The 19897-nt window shown below is 32.7% G+C and overlaps 1 protein-coding gene across 2 annotated transcripts; it reads left to right on the forward strand.

Moving 5' to 3' along the window:
• Positions 1 to 737: 737 nt before the first annotated feature.
• RHO1_1 (GTP-binding protein Rho1) lies at positions 738 to 19715 on the forward strand (the record flags this gene model as incomplete). 2 transcript variants are annotated; one of them, XM_012936922.3, is made up of 6 exons in its annotated part: positions 738 to 788; positions 4831 to 5096; positions 6623 to 6813; positions 8806 to 12637; positions 12702 to 12827; positions 19457 to 19715. In XM_012936922.3, the coding sequence occupies 4 exons, from the start codon at positions 738 to 740 to the stop codon at positions 8925 to 8927; spliced, it is 630 nt and encodes a 209-aa protein (XP_012792376.1). In that variant the 3' UTR covers positions 8928 to 12637; positions 12702 to 12827; positions 19457 to 19715. The 2 variants fall into 2 exon arrangements, with proteins under 2 accessions (XP_012792376.1, XP_051067963.1); XM_051214778.1 differs by lacking the exon at positions 19457 to 19715 and adding an exon at positions 12866 to 14935 and having other exon boundaries at positions 738 to 5096.
• Between the last annotated feature and the right edge of the window lie 182 nt (positions 19716 to 19897).

Consider the following 19897-nt stretch of genomic DNA (forward strand, 5'->3'; position numbering starts at 1 on the left):
ATGGCACAGCTTCTGATTGCCGGAATATTGGCTCGTCAGATATTGGGACGGGGTGGAGCAGATACGAATTGTATACCATGTGTCCTAAACTTAAAGTGAAATACAACGTGATTACTGTTCACTAGTGGGAGAAGGTGCTGAATATCAAAGACATCCTCACAGTGGTGGGTGAAGGCGAGGTCCAGCAGTGACGGATCATGCTTGAAATCAATATGTGTCGGTTTTGTGATACATTGTACAGGTGCACACTGAATAACGGTAGATAAAAGGTCGCTATCGAAACCACTAACTGGAGCTGTAAGCTCTATCCAGTTGATATGCGGTGCGTTGAAGTCCCCAATGATGAGACAACATTCTGCCATACTACAAGAACAGATGTGTCTTAGGATAAAGTCGTCAGCAAGACAAAACGGACTACGGCACATTTCCCCTATAGTCACTAACCCACTTCTAAATTTAATCTTACAACATGCAACCTCACATGTGCCAGTGATATGAGCCTCCGATATTGTTGATTGTATACGAAAGTGATCCCTAACGTATAATATTATACCCCCCTTGCGACTTGAAACTCTGGACCGATCACAATATCATTCTTTCCTTCTCATAATATGTAATAATGTGCGCTCATGAATGTGTATGTAATAAAAAGTGTCTGTTGGCTCTAGTTTGAACAGCTCTACGATTTAACCTCGAGTGTGTTTAATTGATTAAAGTTTTCACGATTTCACAGTGTAATGAAAAAGCGCTGTTTTCGAGACTTCGGATGTTTGCGGTCGTCTGATAATGTAGGTATCAGTATTTTATTTCTTAATTTTTTACATATCGGCCGTAACCTCTGACATGCACATATGAATTTTATGTTCACTTCAATCTGTCATCGGGATTTGACGCTTATGTTAAATAGTAACGCTATCTTAACCAAATAGAACTGCTTTATTTTAACGATTTCGCATTAGAGTGGAGAGAACATATAAGTATTACACTAATACGCTGCTATGGCATGCGGTTATTTTTGAAAAATTCGGGTTTGCGATCATAGATTTTGACTGCATAAAATAAACTATCTATCATATGATATATAAATATATATATAATAGGCTATCCTATCATATGATAGGATAGTGTATTGAATCATATTTATTGGAACTTTTCTAGTTGAAACTAAAGTGTTCTTGTTAAACATTTCGTGCACAAAAACTCACTATCCTGATTAAACGTTAGTTTTCATTAGTTAATTAATCTGAAGTTCATGATGTCACAGACATTAAAGGCTCGATAGCGTTGTTCTTCATGCCTTTGTAACTGAGGATCTCAATTGCAGTCGAACCAGAAGTCAGTAAGGAAGCAGTTTAAGAGTATAGTTTGAAGATAGTCGAAGAATCGAGAAGTGTGTGATCAAAGTGGACTAGTTATTATCAGGGACGGGAAGCAGGCCATACTCAGTGGTGATCTGGAGAGAATATGTGACCACGTCCCTTTAGCTAGGGTGTGCCCATTGAAACTAAAAAGGTCAGCATCAATCTTAGAGACTTACAGGATTTTTTAGTTTGGGGATCTATTTACCTTTATGGTTATTCAGTGTTTGACATAAATATTAATCTCTTAGTTTGAATTCCCACAGTATGTCCAACATTAAACACGGAATTCGAGTTCTATTTGGCTGTGTTAACTGATTAAGTAACCATCAAGGACTATCTCGGATTGCATTTTTATATTTTTTAGACTTAATAAAATGGTGAAACAATAAACAGCCAACTAGTTAACGGTTGTGGCTTGACATTTAGGAACTTCACAAATGGCTGAATAAAGTCAGCAGGACAAAATTATAGGAAATACAAAAGAAATATTAGGAATGAATTCAAAATAAACCCAAGTTTATTCCACATAAACAAAAACATGTAGAATCTCTATTTTTCCATTATTGGAGTAAAATTCAGTCATCAAACATCATTGATAATAGTCTTTTAATAAATCGTGAAACAGTTTCATGGGAGAGGAGTTCTTACGCATATGTCACTTAACATCTCAAAAATATTTTAAAACCATAGAATTTATGAAGGGCTTATGAAACATGAAATCTTATGATAATAGATGTTTTATAAAGGGGAATGGTTTGTAATTAGCAACAATAACTAAGTCACTGTTGGTTGCGATTCCGGAATACTTTTCAAGGTTATCCCCTTTCTTCACGTAGCGCAAACTACTGTTAACATTCCGTTAGTTTTCGGACTGTTGTTCCTGTGATTATTTTTAGCGTTATACACGGGAAAAGTTGCCTTGGATATGCTTAGTGCACTCGTATGATAAACAACTGATTAAGTAAGCACGGTGAAAGTACCGTATTTTGTGGTAACAGAAACAACAAACAACCTACTTATCTTAATTAACCACTGTTTTTAAAATGATGTGCGAAAGCGTTCTGATCCTGATTATGTTGAACAGTAAGGTATAATGTCAGTAAAACTGAGTGCTGAAATTAATTATCATGTATGTCAAAAATTTGAGCAGATTTCGAAAGTTATGGGCGTTTGAGCCAGGAGCTAAACTATGTTGTCTGACTCAGTTTATTACGGGTGAATTTTCTAGGTATCTCAGCTTTACAAAAAATACTTTTGAAACTTTATGTTTTCACGTTTCTTTGACATTCTCAAGGGTCCTTAGTTTGCCTTTATTTTAGTAAACAAAAGTGAAAATAGGCGGGGCAATGTACTACGGTTTTTTTAACTAACATTATGATAGCACATTGTCAGAATAATTTTATATTTAAGTTACAACTCATATATTTCATCCAAGGATCTAATCAGTAGTCTCAACAAATATGAAAGATACTGGAAAAATACCGGCTAAAAATTACACATGACCTAATGTCATCACATTGAAACACTCCTACAGTGGTGAGAAAGAGGAAATATATGATGCTTATACATAGTGGTGAGTGTATTACTGAGCAATTTACTCTGCAATACTGTGTGCTTGTCTTGAGATCTGATATTATTTTGTCGTTTATTCATAGATATCGTTTCATTTTTTATTTATATTTGCCGGTTTAATCTTTCTTACTGTTACTAAAGCTACTATTCTTCTGACTCCTTTCACTTATCTTCTTGACTTCTGCCAAGTCAATGTGGTTTGAGAACCTGACGTGATGGGATTTGTGTCAGGTTCCATACTGATTGTGACTGGCTAACACATGCGTCGGGTTTATAAAATATACTTAGGCTTTCTATGTGCAAAACAGGGGTTTGTTTGTGAAATATGGGTCAAAACAGATAAGGGTGATCATAAGCATTAACAAGTTGTTTGATTCAAACACCTAAGTACCTGTTTATGGAATAAACAGGCAATTATTCTGGGACTCAAAAATCATATGAGAGACATTCATCATATTCATAAGGTTTGCCAAACAAGATCAATCGGTTTCTACATCTTAAGTAGTTTTAAAGATTCCTTTGCGTGATAAAAGCGTGTGAAATTTCCGAAGCTTGGAAATCTTTACAAAAGCTGTTGAAACGTCAAATAAAAGTAGACAAATTGTACTTGTTTTTATGATAGCTAACAACAATACCCGAGATATTCCTACTCCAGAGAATTAGGTAATATATTTAACCAGTTAAACAAGTTGTTATTAATTTAAATTGAATTTACCTTGCTAGCGTTACTATCTTTACATGGAGACGGTTTCATAGTACAGTGATAGTACAAACCATTCCAAATTGAGTGAAATTCATGTACATAATATGACATAGTAATTGTTATTTTCTCTTCTGACATTTATCAGCTATATTCAGGCTGTAAAAGACGTATAAAATGTACCAACACTTAACTTTATAACAAGAACATACTATAGTGATTAAAGCTTACTTTGATTTCACCATCAATATAAGTCGATTTTCTTGAAATCGAGTAATTCAAGTTGAGTTACATCTATTGTAAAATTCAAATAGGTGTTTATGAAGTCTATATATTTAAAAATATTTTTTCAAAGCCGAGTTGTCGCCTTTAATTTTACGTATAAATTGTTTACAGTTTTATTAAAAGCTATGAGACTAATTGTTATAATTTTGTTAACTGTTATAAGTAAAACTTACGAAATAAGTTGGACGTTTGAATAAAATACGTCCAATCATGGAATATCATGATCACACACGGAATGCAAAACTTTGCTAAGTGTTTCACATGTAATCGATGGTGAAGGGTACATTGTATGAAGCCGAGTATTTGTAAAGTACATAAGTATGTTGAATAAGATGTAATGTAATCAGTTACTTTGGCTAGCTCACAATGTGCAAGCGTTTTACCTTGAGAGTAAAAAAAACCTGGTAACTGTCGAGCCACTTTTTTCGACTTTTCACTAATAGACTCAATAATCTAATGGTTTTGTATTGCTTTTAACCATAAATTCATTTTTCATCTCCACTCAAAGAAGAAAAGTCGTTAAGGTAATTTTTGTTAGTATCACATTATGTCCATCTGGCAAAAAATTAACATTTTAGCGATAAATCTTAGATTAAAATATAAGCCATATATCTTTGGTCTATTAAAACCAATAAATTTACAGTTTCTTGTTGACTTACAGTTTCAGTAGGGTAACCTAGTACCAGATGAAAACACTGTTTACTATTCCGTTGTGTTAAATAGCTGTTTAAAATAATTTCGGTTTATGATGTAAATCATGTCTCCAACTACAGTAGAGATTTTTCAATAGCACAGTTAGTTACGGGGTAAGAAGTGACCACATAATTTTCTTGCGATTCAAAGACCATGATTGTAAATATTGATGGCTACAATATATCTCTCGATAGTTTAAATGGACCTTGCTACTTTTAGGTAACTACTGGCATCCGAAAGAAGTTGGTAATTGTTGGTGATGGAGCCTGTGGAAAAACATGTTTACTCATTGTTTTCAGCAAAGATCAATTCCCAGAAGTTTACGTCCCAACAGTATTTGAAAACTATGTGGCTGATATTGAGGTTGATAATAAGCAAATAGAACTAGCTTTGTGGGATACCGCTGGTCAAGAAGATTATAATCGCCTCCGCCCATTATCCTATCCAGACACCGATGTAATTTTGATGTGCTATTCTATTGACAGGTAAGATTATTAGGACGGTTTGATTTTATATTTCGATCACCAGAGTACAATATAACCTTGTATTAATCGAATTTATTATGGTTCGTTATGGACGTTATGTGTAGATGTGAAATAATTAAGTTTAATAGTTCGGTGAAACCTAAAATAAGTAATCAAATTATTTGTGCGTGAAATCTTCAAAAAGTATTATTTGGAATTCAGACAACTAATGAAAACAGTTGAACGTTCATAATAAAAAACTGTGAACATCTACTTTGTTAAATTATAGAAGTTTTGAACAGGGGATTTTCGATTTCGCGACGCGGGACAGGGATGGGCTCATCTTTCAATACTAAAGCAAATTCACTGAAAGTTAAAAGATTGTTTGGAAATTTATGAATATGGTTTGGTATAACATTAAAGCATTCATCAATTCTAACACACTCAACTTGTAGTGAACAGAATACGGGTGGGGACAATCGAATGTGTTTAACACAAAAGTACAGGACTTGTTAATAAAATCTAACAATCATAAAGTAAATGCTTAATTTGCAAAATGTCCACCGATTTTCTCAAAATGACTCAGACTTCATTGTTCTTGTATTTTCATACAAATTACATTTTGTTTCCATTCTTTACTGTTCGATCCCCTTGTCTCTCTGCTTCCAGACCTTCCGTTCGCGACTAACATCATATACTACTTATGTCAATATAAGTAGCACACACCGCAAATTTACCTACAGTTTCAAATTCATATTTATGTATAAATGTTTGTTTTACCTGAGATTTTACCATTACTATGATTGGGTTTGCAAAGTTAGGATTTGGTGATCTGTTTGAAAATATTTTTCATATTTCTGTATCTAGATTTAACCAAAACTCAAATAATAATAAATCTTATCATGTGTAGATACAATATGCCCGGAAGAGTAAGTCAACTTGATTATATTCACTTCTAGTTGCGCTGCTAGCAACGAAACCTGATGAATAAACCCAATTATTTATATATGCTTACGTTTGTATCCAATTAATGAATTAAATAGTGTCATTCTGTAGTGGTAGGAAGAAAAAATAACGACATGGGGTTGAAAACATGTTTATTTGACACTTTCATGCCATAAACCTAAAGCACAGCGTGAAACTGTTTTGCCGCACGATTTTTTTGGTAGTAAATTCCCAAGTTACTGATTGTTGGGTTCATTGAGTAAAATATCCACTTTGGTAAATGTGATAATAATCGGGGCTTAGTTACTTACCTTTATCCAGTCTCTTTACCTGATAACTTCAACAGTGCCATAAATGGTACGGAAAGTAAGTCTTCAGAAATAAACGTATTTATGTCTTGGTTAAAGAATAGAGCAAGTAATGCTTCAAAACCTATGTATTTGTAAATAATTAGCTAGTCATCAGGAGATATCTCACTTTAAGCTACTTTTTGTGGTTGTAGTCACTTGGTTAGAGGAAATAATAGCAGTGCACACTTATGTTACTTTTCACATTAGTTAGAAAAAATGTTTTTTGTTCATACTTTTTGATCTTATAACTAGTCCTGACAGTTTATCTAATATCAAAGAGAAATGGATACCGGAAGTTAAACATTTTTGCCCAAACACACCAATTATATTGGTTGGAAACAAGAGTGATCTCAGATATGATGATAAAGTTATCAATGAACTTGCCCGTTTGGGTCAACATCCAGTTACATCTAGCGAAGCAAAGGCAGTGTCTGCTTATATTGGTAGGTTCAATATTATTTAGAAATCGTTTCAACGTTTATCCAAAGTTTTATTTAGTTGATCAGTAGTCAATACAAGCCTCACTATTAGAAACTCCTTAATTCATGATCCACACAGTATAACTAAAAATGTAGATTGACTCATTTTAGTTACAAAAGCGCATATTTATTTTATAAATGGTCCTGTATCTAAAGCGGATTAATTTATCACTTGGGTGTGTTGATAGAAATTTACTACTTCTATTATAAACATAGATCTAATAGAGTTGTATGTTTTAAATTACTGTGAAGTTTATCACCCGTAGAGTATACCTTGTTGACAATCACCAGGAGTCCTTAACAACTAAAAACAAACTAACTTAATGAGCTTCACTCAACAGAGATTTATATAGTTAAATCTTATGTAGTCATTTTAATCGGGTTTAAGTCGACAATCAGTCTGCTAAAGTTTCATTGTGCAAGAACATGCTTTTATCATGTTAATGAATATTAAAACCACTTAACAAAAAGCATTATAAAATGATTAATTTTGTCAATACTTAGTGTACCTCCAGACAATTCGGACAATATGTTAAACTGAGCTGTATTAAAATATACAGTTATTTTGGCTCTGTACTCATGAGATGATTTATTTAATCAACCCATTTTTTCAGGTACTGATTTACATACTTAGTTTTGAATCACTTTCTACATGTTAGCGTTAATGAGATACTACCTGATTGCCCAAACCGTAGTTGGTCGAGTGGCTGATTTGAACTTGCGATTATACTTATATTACTACGTTTGTTCTTATTTCATACTTTTCACTTTTCGAAATTACTTTTTTCTTTCTTTTTTTAGTTATCTCATCTGTTTTTTATTTTCCTATCATAAATTCGACTTTTGTTCTTTCCCTCTTAGTAATTTCTCCATATTTTTACTGATATGTCAAGTGTGTTAACTGAAGAGTTCCTGTCTGTGGTGGGTGGAGGGAGATTAAGTCAATGATCACAAAAATAATCAGTGATAATTTTTGTGTTAATCAGTGTTTATGAAAATAAGGTATACTAGGTATCTTATATGCCTAATCATCATTATTTTTAAAGATTGTAATTGATGCGTTTCAGCAAATAGATTCACTAACGTGATACTTTCTAATATGAAGGCTATTTACGCCAAAGTTCTATTAGTTAATAAAGCGTTACCATCTAATAGATGGTTTGTGATATTCAACACTTCCTTATCACTATCTGAACTGCTTCACTTTACGTCTATTTTATATACTGAAGCTAGAGCTAAAATTTTCTTCCACCTCCTACTTTCCGCTTACGATGTTTACAGATTCCTTAGGAGAAAACCACACAATTAACTTAAAACCATGGAATTATCTGCAACGACAATAGGAAACCGCAAGAATAGGTGGCTGTTTGCATATATTCACGGAAATGCCTATTGTTAATACCTACTTCACTCTATAGGTTCATCAGTGACTCAGTCATAGATAGCGTTTGGTCTCGTACAAATGTCCATCAATCTAATTTACCACATATCACATCATTATATCAAAAGAAGACAATAATATAATTAGAAGCAGATAAGTGATAATATTAAATATTCTTCGTACTCAAAAGCTGGAAGATGGTTGCGCAATTTTATGAATTTGTTAAACATGTATACTATTAGATGGTGGCTCAATAGTTTAAAGGTTGAGCAATTGACTGTGAAACCGAATGTTCTGGGTTCGATCCTTTGTGGCTTTATTTTGAGTAAACAATGTTGATAAGTTCCATACTGGGATGAAAAAGGTGTTCAGTGCTTCCTGATTCTCAAGGGTTATTTAACAAAGATCAGCTTGTGACGTCAATCATAAAATTAAAAATCCCTGTAAATCTTTTTAGTATTATTTGAGTAAATTAGAACAATGAGCAATACTACCAGTCTATTTGTATTTTCTATAATTTCTGGGTTGTTTTTGCCTCACTTAATTTGTTTTATGTATTCATTTTGACAAATTAGGCGCTTACGGAGAAATTGAATGTTCGGCGAAAACTAAAGAAAATGTACGTCAAGTATTTGAATTAGCCTCTAGAGCATGTTTAAAAATACAGAAAAAACATAGAAGTTATAAATTATTTTGAACTTTACTCTTCTTCATTTGTTTTCTATTTTCGATAGATAATTTAATAATATTATTTATCTAATATTAACTTATTTATTTCTTGCTAGTAAGTATTATTAAACTTTATTTCTTTCATTTTGAGACGATGGATAAATGACTGAACACAAGAAAAAGCTGTTGACTTCCTTTTCACATTCCTACTTCTCATCTCCAGTTGATCTTATTCCGCTGATACTGCTGCAACTAGTACCGTTCATTGTAGGGTGTTACTTCTTTTTGTAGTGTTGTTTTTTATGCGGTATTATTATTATTATTATGTGTACTTTATTTATTCTATTTAAAGAAAATTGATCTTTTTTTAATCAACAACTAATGTCAATATGGGTATGTATCTCTCTGTGTGTGAGTTCGCATTACCCATTTAATGATAATCGTTTGTATATCTCATTCCAAAGCTTATTGTTCTTTAGAATGAACAATTATTTTTACAATGAATTATTTTCGATTGTTCATTGCATATGTATCCATTGTGCGCACGTGTGTGTTTAAGTGTTTATTTTAAATTCCTAAATAAAAAAAGTGTCTTATATCGGATTTCTTAAAAAGTTATTTACTTTTTCTGCCGAAAATGACTATTTGTTTATGATTTGTAACTAAAATAAAATAAGTAAAGAGAGAGTGGTTCAAAGTATGAGAATTGAATTGGTTTTCTAGTGATCTGGTACAGTTGATAAAGTGTTGAGTTATTTTGATGAAGTTTTGTTCTCTGTGCTGGATGGTCTAGTCGTAGAGCTTTCATCGTTCTTCTGAAAGACATCATCAGCACAAACTTCAGGTAGAAGTTGTGTTGAGTTATACTTATATAACTTTTGAATAAAGAAAACATTTCAGTAAATAGACACTTTTTATATTGATTCTGAAGAAGTCTTATTTAAACTTATTGATATTTCGTAATCATTAAACATTTGTAGTTCCGTATTATGAACTAACCGGTTAGAATGAGTGTATATTGATAAACTTTGTCAAGAACAATATCAGCATGATAATAGCTATCATTTTATGACGTAATTGTAATCGTTTATCTAATCCGATTACACGTTTCTGTGGTAACTTTAAATTTTCTGTCTTGAAACAGTGAAATTTTCGAGATATTAAAGCTTTACGTGATTAAACTTACTATAAAACGATTTATTCTTAATACTTATTTTCATGTCTTTTGTTTGGTGGTTATCATTAACTTGTTGTAATTTATTTGTATTAAATAGTTTAATGTAAATTGTTAAAACTATTGAAGATATACACAATCTTTAGAAATTCTTGTTGATCATCCTTAAACATTATGAAGATTTTGTACATCTTTACACTAACACTTTGTAATCATCAAAACGATTACCTGTTACAATTCTTTAAAGCAATAATCCATGGTTTCTTCGTCATAATTTAGTATTATGACTAATAGAAATAATTCAGCACATTTATGTGATGGCTCAATTTTAAAGAACTAACCTTCTTTATACAACAATTTATTTGGTACATCAGATATTGTGTCTGAATATTATATAGATTAAAAGTAAATACCATTCATAATTCATCCCACTATCTTCTTAATTAAGTCACTTTTCCTAATCCTCAGTAAAGTTTAGTCAGCTAAGATAAGAGACTGATTATTTATAAATAGAGTACACCAGGTAAAATTGCCATGATCGAGAGACGGTATGTTTGTATCCAGATTTAATCATCGCTTTTTACAAAAGTTTGTCGTTTAACTATTTTCATAAGCAAAAACAGCAGGTCATTCTCATCTTTACTCATGACTGTTACTCCTTAAACTTGAATTTATCATGATCCAAATATGTGTTTCTGATATGATCTATATTTATCTGTTGTTTAAATGAACATGGAAATATTTTCAAATAAAGATTACGTATAGCATTCAAAAGTGAGTTAATTTGAGTAGGCGTTAATTACGAAATATCACTGACTAGGAACTCCTTTGTTTGAAGATGCCCTTAATTTGTCATAAAAATTTGTTTTCATATGTGTTACCTTAGCGTAAAGCTTGAGAATGCATCATTAGTTCCGACCATTTGTACTGAGTCACTAAGTCTTAGCATTCTAGTTATTTCAGAATTCCTATTAGGTTCACTGATCTCTTCACAATACTTGTCATACATTTACTGATCAGCTGTGGATAATGAAAGATAATCTTAATGTTAAACATTTCTCACCAAAGTTTACTTAGTTAACACGGACGAGATATTCTTTTGATCTAAACAATGATCTATGGTAAATAATAGGTGTGAAATGAAGTTTAAAGAAAACTAGCTCACACAGTTAATTTTGAACAAAGAATAATTGAATAACTATTTAATAATAATAAAACGTTATTGATTAATAAGAACTAAATTAAATATTGGATATTGGCATGAAAATAAATTAACTTGTGTGGATATTTTGAGTCTCCCTGTTGATGTTGGGAACTACAGTTGATCACTTTCCTTTGGCATATATGCATCCAATGTGGATTGCCTCGGAATCGCCATTCAGTCAAAAGTATTTGACATGCAGTCAGTTGTATAAACTTACACCATTGTTGATGCTCACACCAGGACTCGAACCTAGTACCTCTAACTCCAAACACCCAACTTAGCTACTAGTCTAAATGGTCATTGGCTTGTGCAACAGCGTAAATTTCACTCCATTTCTATTGGCTGGTTAAATAGTTCTGTTTAAATTCGTTACAATTAAGTGAACGTAAATTGTTAATAATAATTTAAAATGGATAGAAAAAAAGTAAGAGAAAAAACACTGCAGTAGGAACAACTAATAGATAAATTTGAAACCAACTTTCTGTGATTTCTAAACAGTATAGATCATACCGTAACTCAGTTTTAGTATGATAACAAGTTATTTTAGAAGTACACTGATTTCTAGTTTTATTTGCATTTCTGATGTTCATAAAAACGAAAGTCATATATCAAAGATGGATTGTGGCTAGCAGTGTGACAAATTTGTTATCAGCGTTACGATGATGTAAAGCATGAATATAGTTGTTAGTGAATTGCTGTAGGCAATTCATATTCAAATATTCTTTTGATTCGAGTTAAAATAAATAAGTCAGAAACTTCCATAAGTATTTGACTAGGGTTTATCACTGCTAATTCCTTTGGTTATATAAGTTATTTGTAGATGGACTCCAGGAAAATGAACCAGAGAATTTACAGTAAAAAATGTCTTCAGTAATCATGGATCCTTTCGTTTACTTCTTGGTCTCTTGTTACTTTCTAGTTAAAATCTGAATAAAGAATGACTCTCTGTCAATCATTGGATGTAAATTTACCTTACAGCATAACAGACCATTTTTATTTAATCAAAAAAGTAGATTTTTATACTTATGCGATCGCTTATGTTTGATAGTTTCCAGTTAAGAGCACTGATCCAAATCCAATCATTTCGATCAATCACATTAATACAACATAATAGCATTCCATTTATGACTTATGTTGTCAATTATATTCAATATTAAAAGTTCAGGTAATGTGCAAACTATACTCTTCTATAGATTGTTTTAATTATTTGTTAGTTTAGTTATATGAACTATTTGATTGGTTGATTGAATTACTGATCAATAAAAGTGATCAATATACTTGTGAATATAATGATTGATGAGTACACCATTTAAAAATTGATTTCAACTTTTATTTTAGTGATGAGATGTAGTTTTTATTTGTAAGTTCGTTATATAATAAGTAGTTCATTGTTTTTCATTCTTTCATTTTACTTTATTATTAAGGGCTGATAGATGAGGAGGAGTTCAATAAAAAAGAAAATGCGTGTAGAATACTCGCATTAACTACTGGATCGTCTTTATTGAAAAGAAAAAAAGCCTCAAATAATTTCTATCTTTAAAATATCTATGGTAAATTGTGTTGTCTTATGATTTGTTTATTTTACAAGTAATTTCCAAGAAGAAATACTACCGGCTGAAGTACTACCTAACTATTTAATCTTGGCTTAGCACTGTAAAACAGTATGCGCACAGAAGTTTACGAAAGCTCGACAAGTCTCATACTATGATGATACAGTTGTTCTTGAATCTCCGAGATTATATGGCTTTGCGAACAATATCGGACTGTAGTTAAAATGAGCCCTGCTTAGCATGCAAATACTAGTTAAAATCTTTTATTCAATTGTTACAATAAAATCTTAAGGCTTAATCAATAAATACAATGATCACTTTATTGAATGTTAGATAATTGAAGTCTATCACCAGGAAAAGTTGAATCTGAGCTATATGGAGCCTTTATCACTTAAAACTTCAGCCAATAGTACTACCACTTTTGTGTTCTTTTTCAGTTACAGCTGGCCAAACAAAGAAAATTATGATCTCTATAGATTTTTTGATGATAAATAATGAGGCTGAAATTAATATCTGCAAGAAAAACACATTGAGTGTACAATTTAACATCGAAAGTTTCAATCAATTGGATCATCTAATAAAGTATTAGAGGGGTTTTGCGGAGCAATATGCTCTCATGACCTAACCACTGGAAACCGGAGCCATGATCTACAGTCTTGCGTGTGGTATTGTGACAGGATAAAGTTTTGTTGCTGAACTGTGTAATAATAATATATTCCCTACCTCAATTCTTGTAGCTAAATCCAAAACGTTGGGCCTATTTTTCAGACGTATGATATGCTGGAGCAGTCTGACATATTAATTTAATACCTAGTGATAAGTCAGAAACTGGTAAATTCACCCTATTGGTCATTATTCGACTCTACTTTCTGAGGAAACATATAAACTCCATAGGTTGAAAATTCGAATCAATTTTTCGACGGAGGCAGGTATATTGGAACTTATGTTAAATCTTACTCCATCCATTTGAAGTATTGATTGTCGAGATCTTTTAATCATACGCTTTTGTTACTGATGGTTATTGCCAGTTGTTTTTCTTATTAGATGTAAGTTCATTCTATATGCTTACTGAGCCATCACCACACTTTTCCTTTTGTCATTCTCTCTCCCAGACATTTTCTTAAGCAGTGCTTTTCACACTCCCTGCCACACGAAGTACTCTAGCTAGACTCAAGTCTACCAAAGGCTAGAAGTTAGGATGTATTTATGAATGAGCTTTTGTATATATTTTGATTCGGGTTTGTTAATAAAAGCCTTCCACACGCTCTGCGTTATCTCGCTGAAGTAGATGATTGATCTTTCGAACAGGAATCTTGCATATCTGTAGCAGAATAAGATGAGTATCCAGAACAACAAATTTTCTGGTGACGAACTTTCGACTCAACACGAAAATCAATTCATAATCTAGACATCATTAACGGAGCTCTAATCAATTTTCCAGTGACGGAAGAAGTAAGTTGAAGCATATCAGTAGATAGCGAAGAAAAGGTTGACAAAGGTTTTTTTAGTGGCGCCGATTTCAACTCATTTGTCGTATCTTGAGCTGTTGCCATGCGAATTAACAATCAATTAACTTTTCCGGTCCCATATGAACCCGAAACCATCATCGATGGAAGTTTGAATGTCACTCAAGACATTAATAACCCTGATCACAAAATTATCCGATGTTCAAATCCAGCATATATTAGTTAGTTCTGTATTTCACTGATTCCTTGCAATGTGTTTACGATGTCTATTAACGTATCTAGTTAATATCATATGGGGTCTATGAGTCGCAGAAACTGTAGAATATTATCATTTCTAAGTTCATCTTTTAATTAGAAGATACATAGCTGAAATAAATTTTGGTTTATAGGAAAATTAATAACGACAAACTTTACAGATAAAAACATAAGAACATCATACAATGTATTGACAAATAGTAATGACGTTGCTCCTTAAAATAAATAACACTGTGATCTATAATACCAGAGTAGATTTAACGTGATTACAAACTGTCTTCAAATGTACGAGTGAAATGCTGTAAACTTTCATACGTCCAAGACTTCAATAAATCTGGAAATTCGTCTGAAATTATTTTCATACAACATTACAAATGTTAAGATCAGTCGTATAGAAGAGGACGAGTGTTTATCAACCGCTCTTATCGAGTTGATGGAATTAGTTGATATTTAGAATCATTTATTTATACAGATATAAATATCTTATAATATTAATACGTGGTTCGTCTGTTCAAAACGTATTAAGTCATCATAACACAGTTTTGAGAATCTTCATTTTTTCATGACACTTTTGAAATGCTACATATGTTTACTCATATCTTAAAAAGCCCAAGTGACAGTCTAAATTTGTACCTATAAGTCCTATGAGTTAGAATATTCAAAAACTGTGTAGATTTTTCTCACAAAAGGTGAATATACAACACTCGGAAGATTTAGGAAGCTGAAACTGATCGTATTATTTACCAGCAGATCACATGCGAACATCTTAGCTAGAACATTTGTTTGATTTGTTTTGTTTTAGTATTCAGTAAGATGTCATCCAGCGTCATAAATGTCATACTGATATACTGGTAATTTAACTTTTTATAATTGAAGTAAATCACAACCGTCATTATATCAATCCTCCATATCACTCAAATTTTTTTACTGAGGTTTATCACCAGTCATAGTAACTTGGTATCGTTATGTTGTATGATTTCAATAACTTGAACTTACTTACTTACGCCTGTTACTCCTCTTGAAGCAGCATAGGCCACTCACCAGCGTTCGCCATCCAACCCTGTCCTGGGCAATCCTTTCCAGCTCCTTCCACTTGTTATTCTTCCTTTTCATGTCTGCTTCTATTTCCCGAAGTAATGTGTTCTTTGGCCTTCCTCTGTTCTAGTTCCTTTCAGGTTTCCAAGTTAGGGCTTGCCTCGTGATGCAGTTTGATGATTTCCGTAATGTGTGTCCTATCCGTTTCCATCGTCTTTTCCTAATTTCCTCTTCAGTTGGAAGCTGATTTTTTCTCTCCCACAGTAAACTGTCGTTGATGGTATCAGAGTAATGGATGTTGAGTGTTTTGCGTAGACAATTGTTTATAAATACTTGTACTTTTTTGATGATGTTTGTAGTAGTTCTGGAAGTTTCAACTCGGTACAGTAGAACTGCCTTGACGTTCGTATTGAAGATTCTCACTTTGATATTGGTTGAAAGTTGTTTTGAGTTCCACATGTTCTTCAATTGTAGGAATGCGATCCTTGCTTTGCCAATCCTTGCCTTTACGTCTGCATCTGAGCCTCCTTGTTGATCGACGATGCTTCCCAGGTTTGTGAAGGATTCCACATCTTCCAGAGTTTTGCCATCAAGAGTGATTGGATTGCTGTTCTCCATTTTGAATTTGAAGACCTTGGTTTTCCCCTTGTGTATGTTGAGGCCTACTGATGCAGAGACTGCTGCTACACCGGCTGTCTTTATCTGCATCTGTTCGTGTGTATGCGATAGGAGGGCTAGGTCATTGTATCCCGTGTTTTCCTTCAGATGTCGAGGTCCTCATAATTCAGTCGACCACCAGAAGAAAGAGGAAGGGAGGGAGTAAACAGCCTTGTCTGACTCCGGTCCTTACTTGGAATGCATCTGTCAGCTGTCCTCCATGCACGACTTTGCATTATAGTCCGTCGTGTGAGTTCCGGATAATATTGACAATCTTCTCAGGAACGCCGTAGTGTCGAAGACGTTTCCATAACGTCCTCCTATCCACACTGTCAAATGCCTTTTCTTAATCAATGAAGTTGATGTATAGTGACGAGTTCCACTCAACTGATTGTTCGACGATGATCCGTAGTGTTGCAATTTGTTCTGTGCACGATCGATCCTTACGGAATCCAGCTTGTTGATCTCGAAGTTGGACGTCTACTGCATCCTTCATCCGGTTCAGCAACAATCTGTTGAAGACTTTCCCTGGTATTGACAGTAGTGTAATGCCTCTGTAGTTTTCACATTTGCTCAGATCTCCTTTCTTTGGAATCTTGACGAGGTGCCCTTCTTTCCAGTCCATCGGCACTTGTTCCTCCTCCCAAATCTTTTTGAATAGAAGGTAAGGCATGTTTGTAGTTACTCCGATGTCTGACTTCAGTGCTTCAGCTGGTATGTTGTCCGGTCCCGCTGCTTTCCCGTTCTTGATTTGTCTGACGGCCATTCTGAATAACTTGAAGGGAACATTAAAAAAGTTTATTGGTAAATTTAGCGTTCTTCATTGTCATATAAGATATTCTAACAATTCATTTTGAAGTATCTGAATGTTCAATACATTTTGTACTCGTGGATTGAATGTTATCGATAAACCTAATCCTTGAATTATATCATTTTTTAATACATGATTAAGTGTATATATCGAAATGTCAATAAGTGAAAATACAGAAAAAATGATAGATCTTACCTTTGAAAAAGTGCTATCTGAATCTAAAATCGATTCAACAAAACAGAAGACTATAATTGGATTGAAATATCATAAGATTTCAGTTTATTTATTCATTTACTCCATGTAAATCTTGCTGAATTAAAGAATTACAGAATCTCTGCTCAAAATAGGAATATCAGCTGAATTTACGATTTTCTATCACATTCACTTATGTTTTACTTTCTCTTGTTACCAATTAGAGGTAGTCAAGTGACAAATTTAAATTTGGACATTGACATAACTCATTCGATGTTTTGCGGACACTTGTTTACTTTAGCGCTCTTTTTTTACAAACAATATTTTGCAAATGTGTATAACTTAGGAAAAACAATAAAAATTATGCTTACATAGAGAATATTGATATATATTCCATGGTTTCTTTGTAAGGTTTTGTATTGTATCGGTTTTGATATTGACAACTGCAGTTAGTTGGAATATATACTTGTTGATGAGACTGCTATTCTTTGACAGTTTACAGGTATATTCAAATGAATACTACTAGACAGAACGAGGCGCGTGTCATGGATTCCATTGGCGTCCACAATTCTATTTAGTTACCTAATGGTTTTTTTATAATATACAGGGTTTTTGTCAAGTGACAATATTTTTATTTACTATATTCAAGTATATAATTAAGTGAAATCCTAGTGAGTCAGAATAGTAATAAGGATATGAGTCTTAGTGGACTAGGAGTGACTAAAAAGATCGTGGCATGAATACGAAACTGTCGTTCTACTTTTTATAACTGTCTGTAAAGTACGAGAGATGTCTATTCACCTATCAAATGGTGAGTGTACTACGTTATAGTTAAATCAGTACTGCTTAACGTCTGTTAAACATGGAGTGGTTTGTGAGTAAGTTGCAATTATTTGGGAATAAAACATGGTTTAATTATGATGAAGTTTTTTAATGAGTTTTGCTCGGAAAAGCTGGTTGATTTTAAGGGATTACAGTACAAAAATTGACGAGATTACAAATTTTCAATGTCTAATTAATTACGTGTCAAAACTGCTTCATTAAAATTCAACTTGATTTGATCAAGCCTAAATTATATCAGTTTCTAGATAAAAACTGTGATCGGTTAATGATTTATTTCAGATATATACTGCTTATGAACACAATAAACGTATTAGGTATTGATCAAGTTATTTTTATAAGTGTATTTATGACGTAAATGATAATAGTTTTGCACCATAAAACAAATCAAATGATTATTCGATCTGAACAAAAGAAAAACGGGGTTTGATGTTTGATGTCAGTTGGTAATGTAGATAATTCCTTGATTTAGTAAATTTTAATCATTAAAATTTGATTATTTCATTAATTATACCGGAAAGTTTCAAGGAACGGTTTATAAAAAAAAAGAACAAATAAATAACATTCAAGTTATCAGTATTAGTTTCAATAGGATTTCTTTTAAAATCTACAACTTACAACTAGAAATTCAATAAATTAGGAATTTATTGACAAAAATTTTTTTATGAATGTTACTTTTGGGGACGTTAGACCCCCAGAACTCACTTGGGAAAGGACCAAATTTTTAATTTTATCTAGAAAATTTGAATTTCTTTGTTTTCGCGCCAAAGGCGCTCTTGTCACCATGTCGTATTTCCCACTGGGAAGTATCTTAAATGCTATTGATCCGTTATGTCTTTTAGTATGGTATTTGATAACTCTCCCCAAGGACGGTTTTGCACTGTATATATATGTTTTGAATTGTGTTTCTTTCTGGCTGTTTGCAGAATATACTTTCCCATTCCAAGCTTGGACTTCTCCTTCTAGTTAGCGGGGCTGGGACTCATCAATAGCTAGCTTACTGGCCTTGGTCACTGAGTCTTTGTTCTCGTTCGCAGAACAAGTGAACTCGTTTTAGCTTCAAACCTAACAGTTACTCAAACATGAAAAATCAACCGTCATATTTATTATGTATCATGATTTTAAAAGTACAGAAGAATTATTGATAATGATCAATTGGGCAAGACTAAAATCTATAGACGAACCAATCAGATATAAAATAGCGAGCCTTGAATTTTGGAGCGAAATTCATTCACTCATTTGTTTAAATAGTGTTTTGGCATTTTGGCTGATGTAAATTCGTGATGAAACCCATAAATCTAATTTCTAACCTCCTAACCATCAAATGTAATACATACATACATTCTTCTCACTGTTTTTTAACCCTCATTTAGCTCCAGTACGTAAATGGATATTCTGAAGGTCACTTCAATGTTACTCCAAGGTTGTCCATAAATTATAGTCTCACCGTGAAATGTTTTATTTCTTAATACTCAATAAAATGTGTATTTTATGTTTTGTTTATATTAATATAAACAGTGTTAATAATCATTTCATACCTATTTTTCTCCCTATCAGATCAGTGTTTCTTTGAATCCAATCAACATGTCATTCATAGTTGTTCAATAATATAATAAAACATTTATTATAGCTGATTTTTCTCTGCCACAATTTTAAAATCAATCATTACTTCTATTTATTTTTAAGTCTCAATTAAAGTGTTTTATATCTGCAGTTGACATCATAACATTAACTGTTAGTTTGACGCAATGATTTATTCAAACATTGAACAAACTCAGATAGGAAATAATGATTCGGAAATCATTCTTATACAA

This window comes from Schistosoma haematobium, chromosome 2 (genome assembly GCF_000699445.3).
Source record: "Schistosoma haematobium chromosome 2, whole genome shotgun sequence".
In the NCBI taxonomy this organism is placed as follows: domain Eukaryota; kingdom Metazoa; phylum Platyhelminthes; class Trematoda; order Strigeidida; family Schistosomatidae; genus Schistosoma; species Schistosoma haematobium.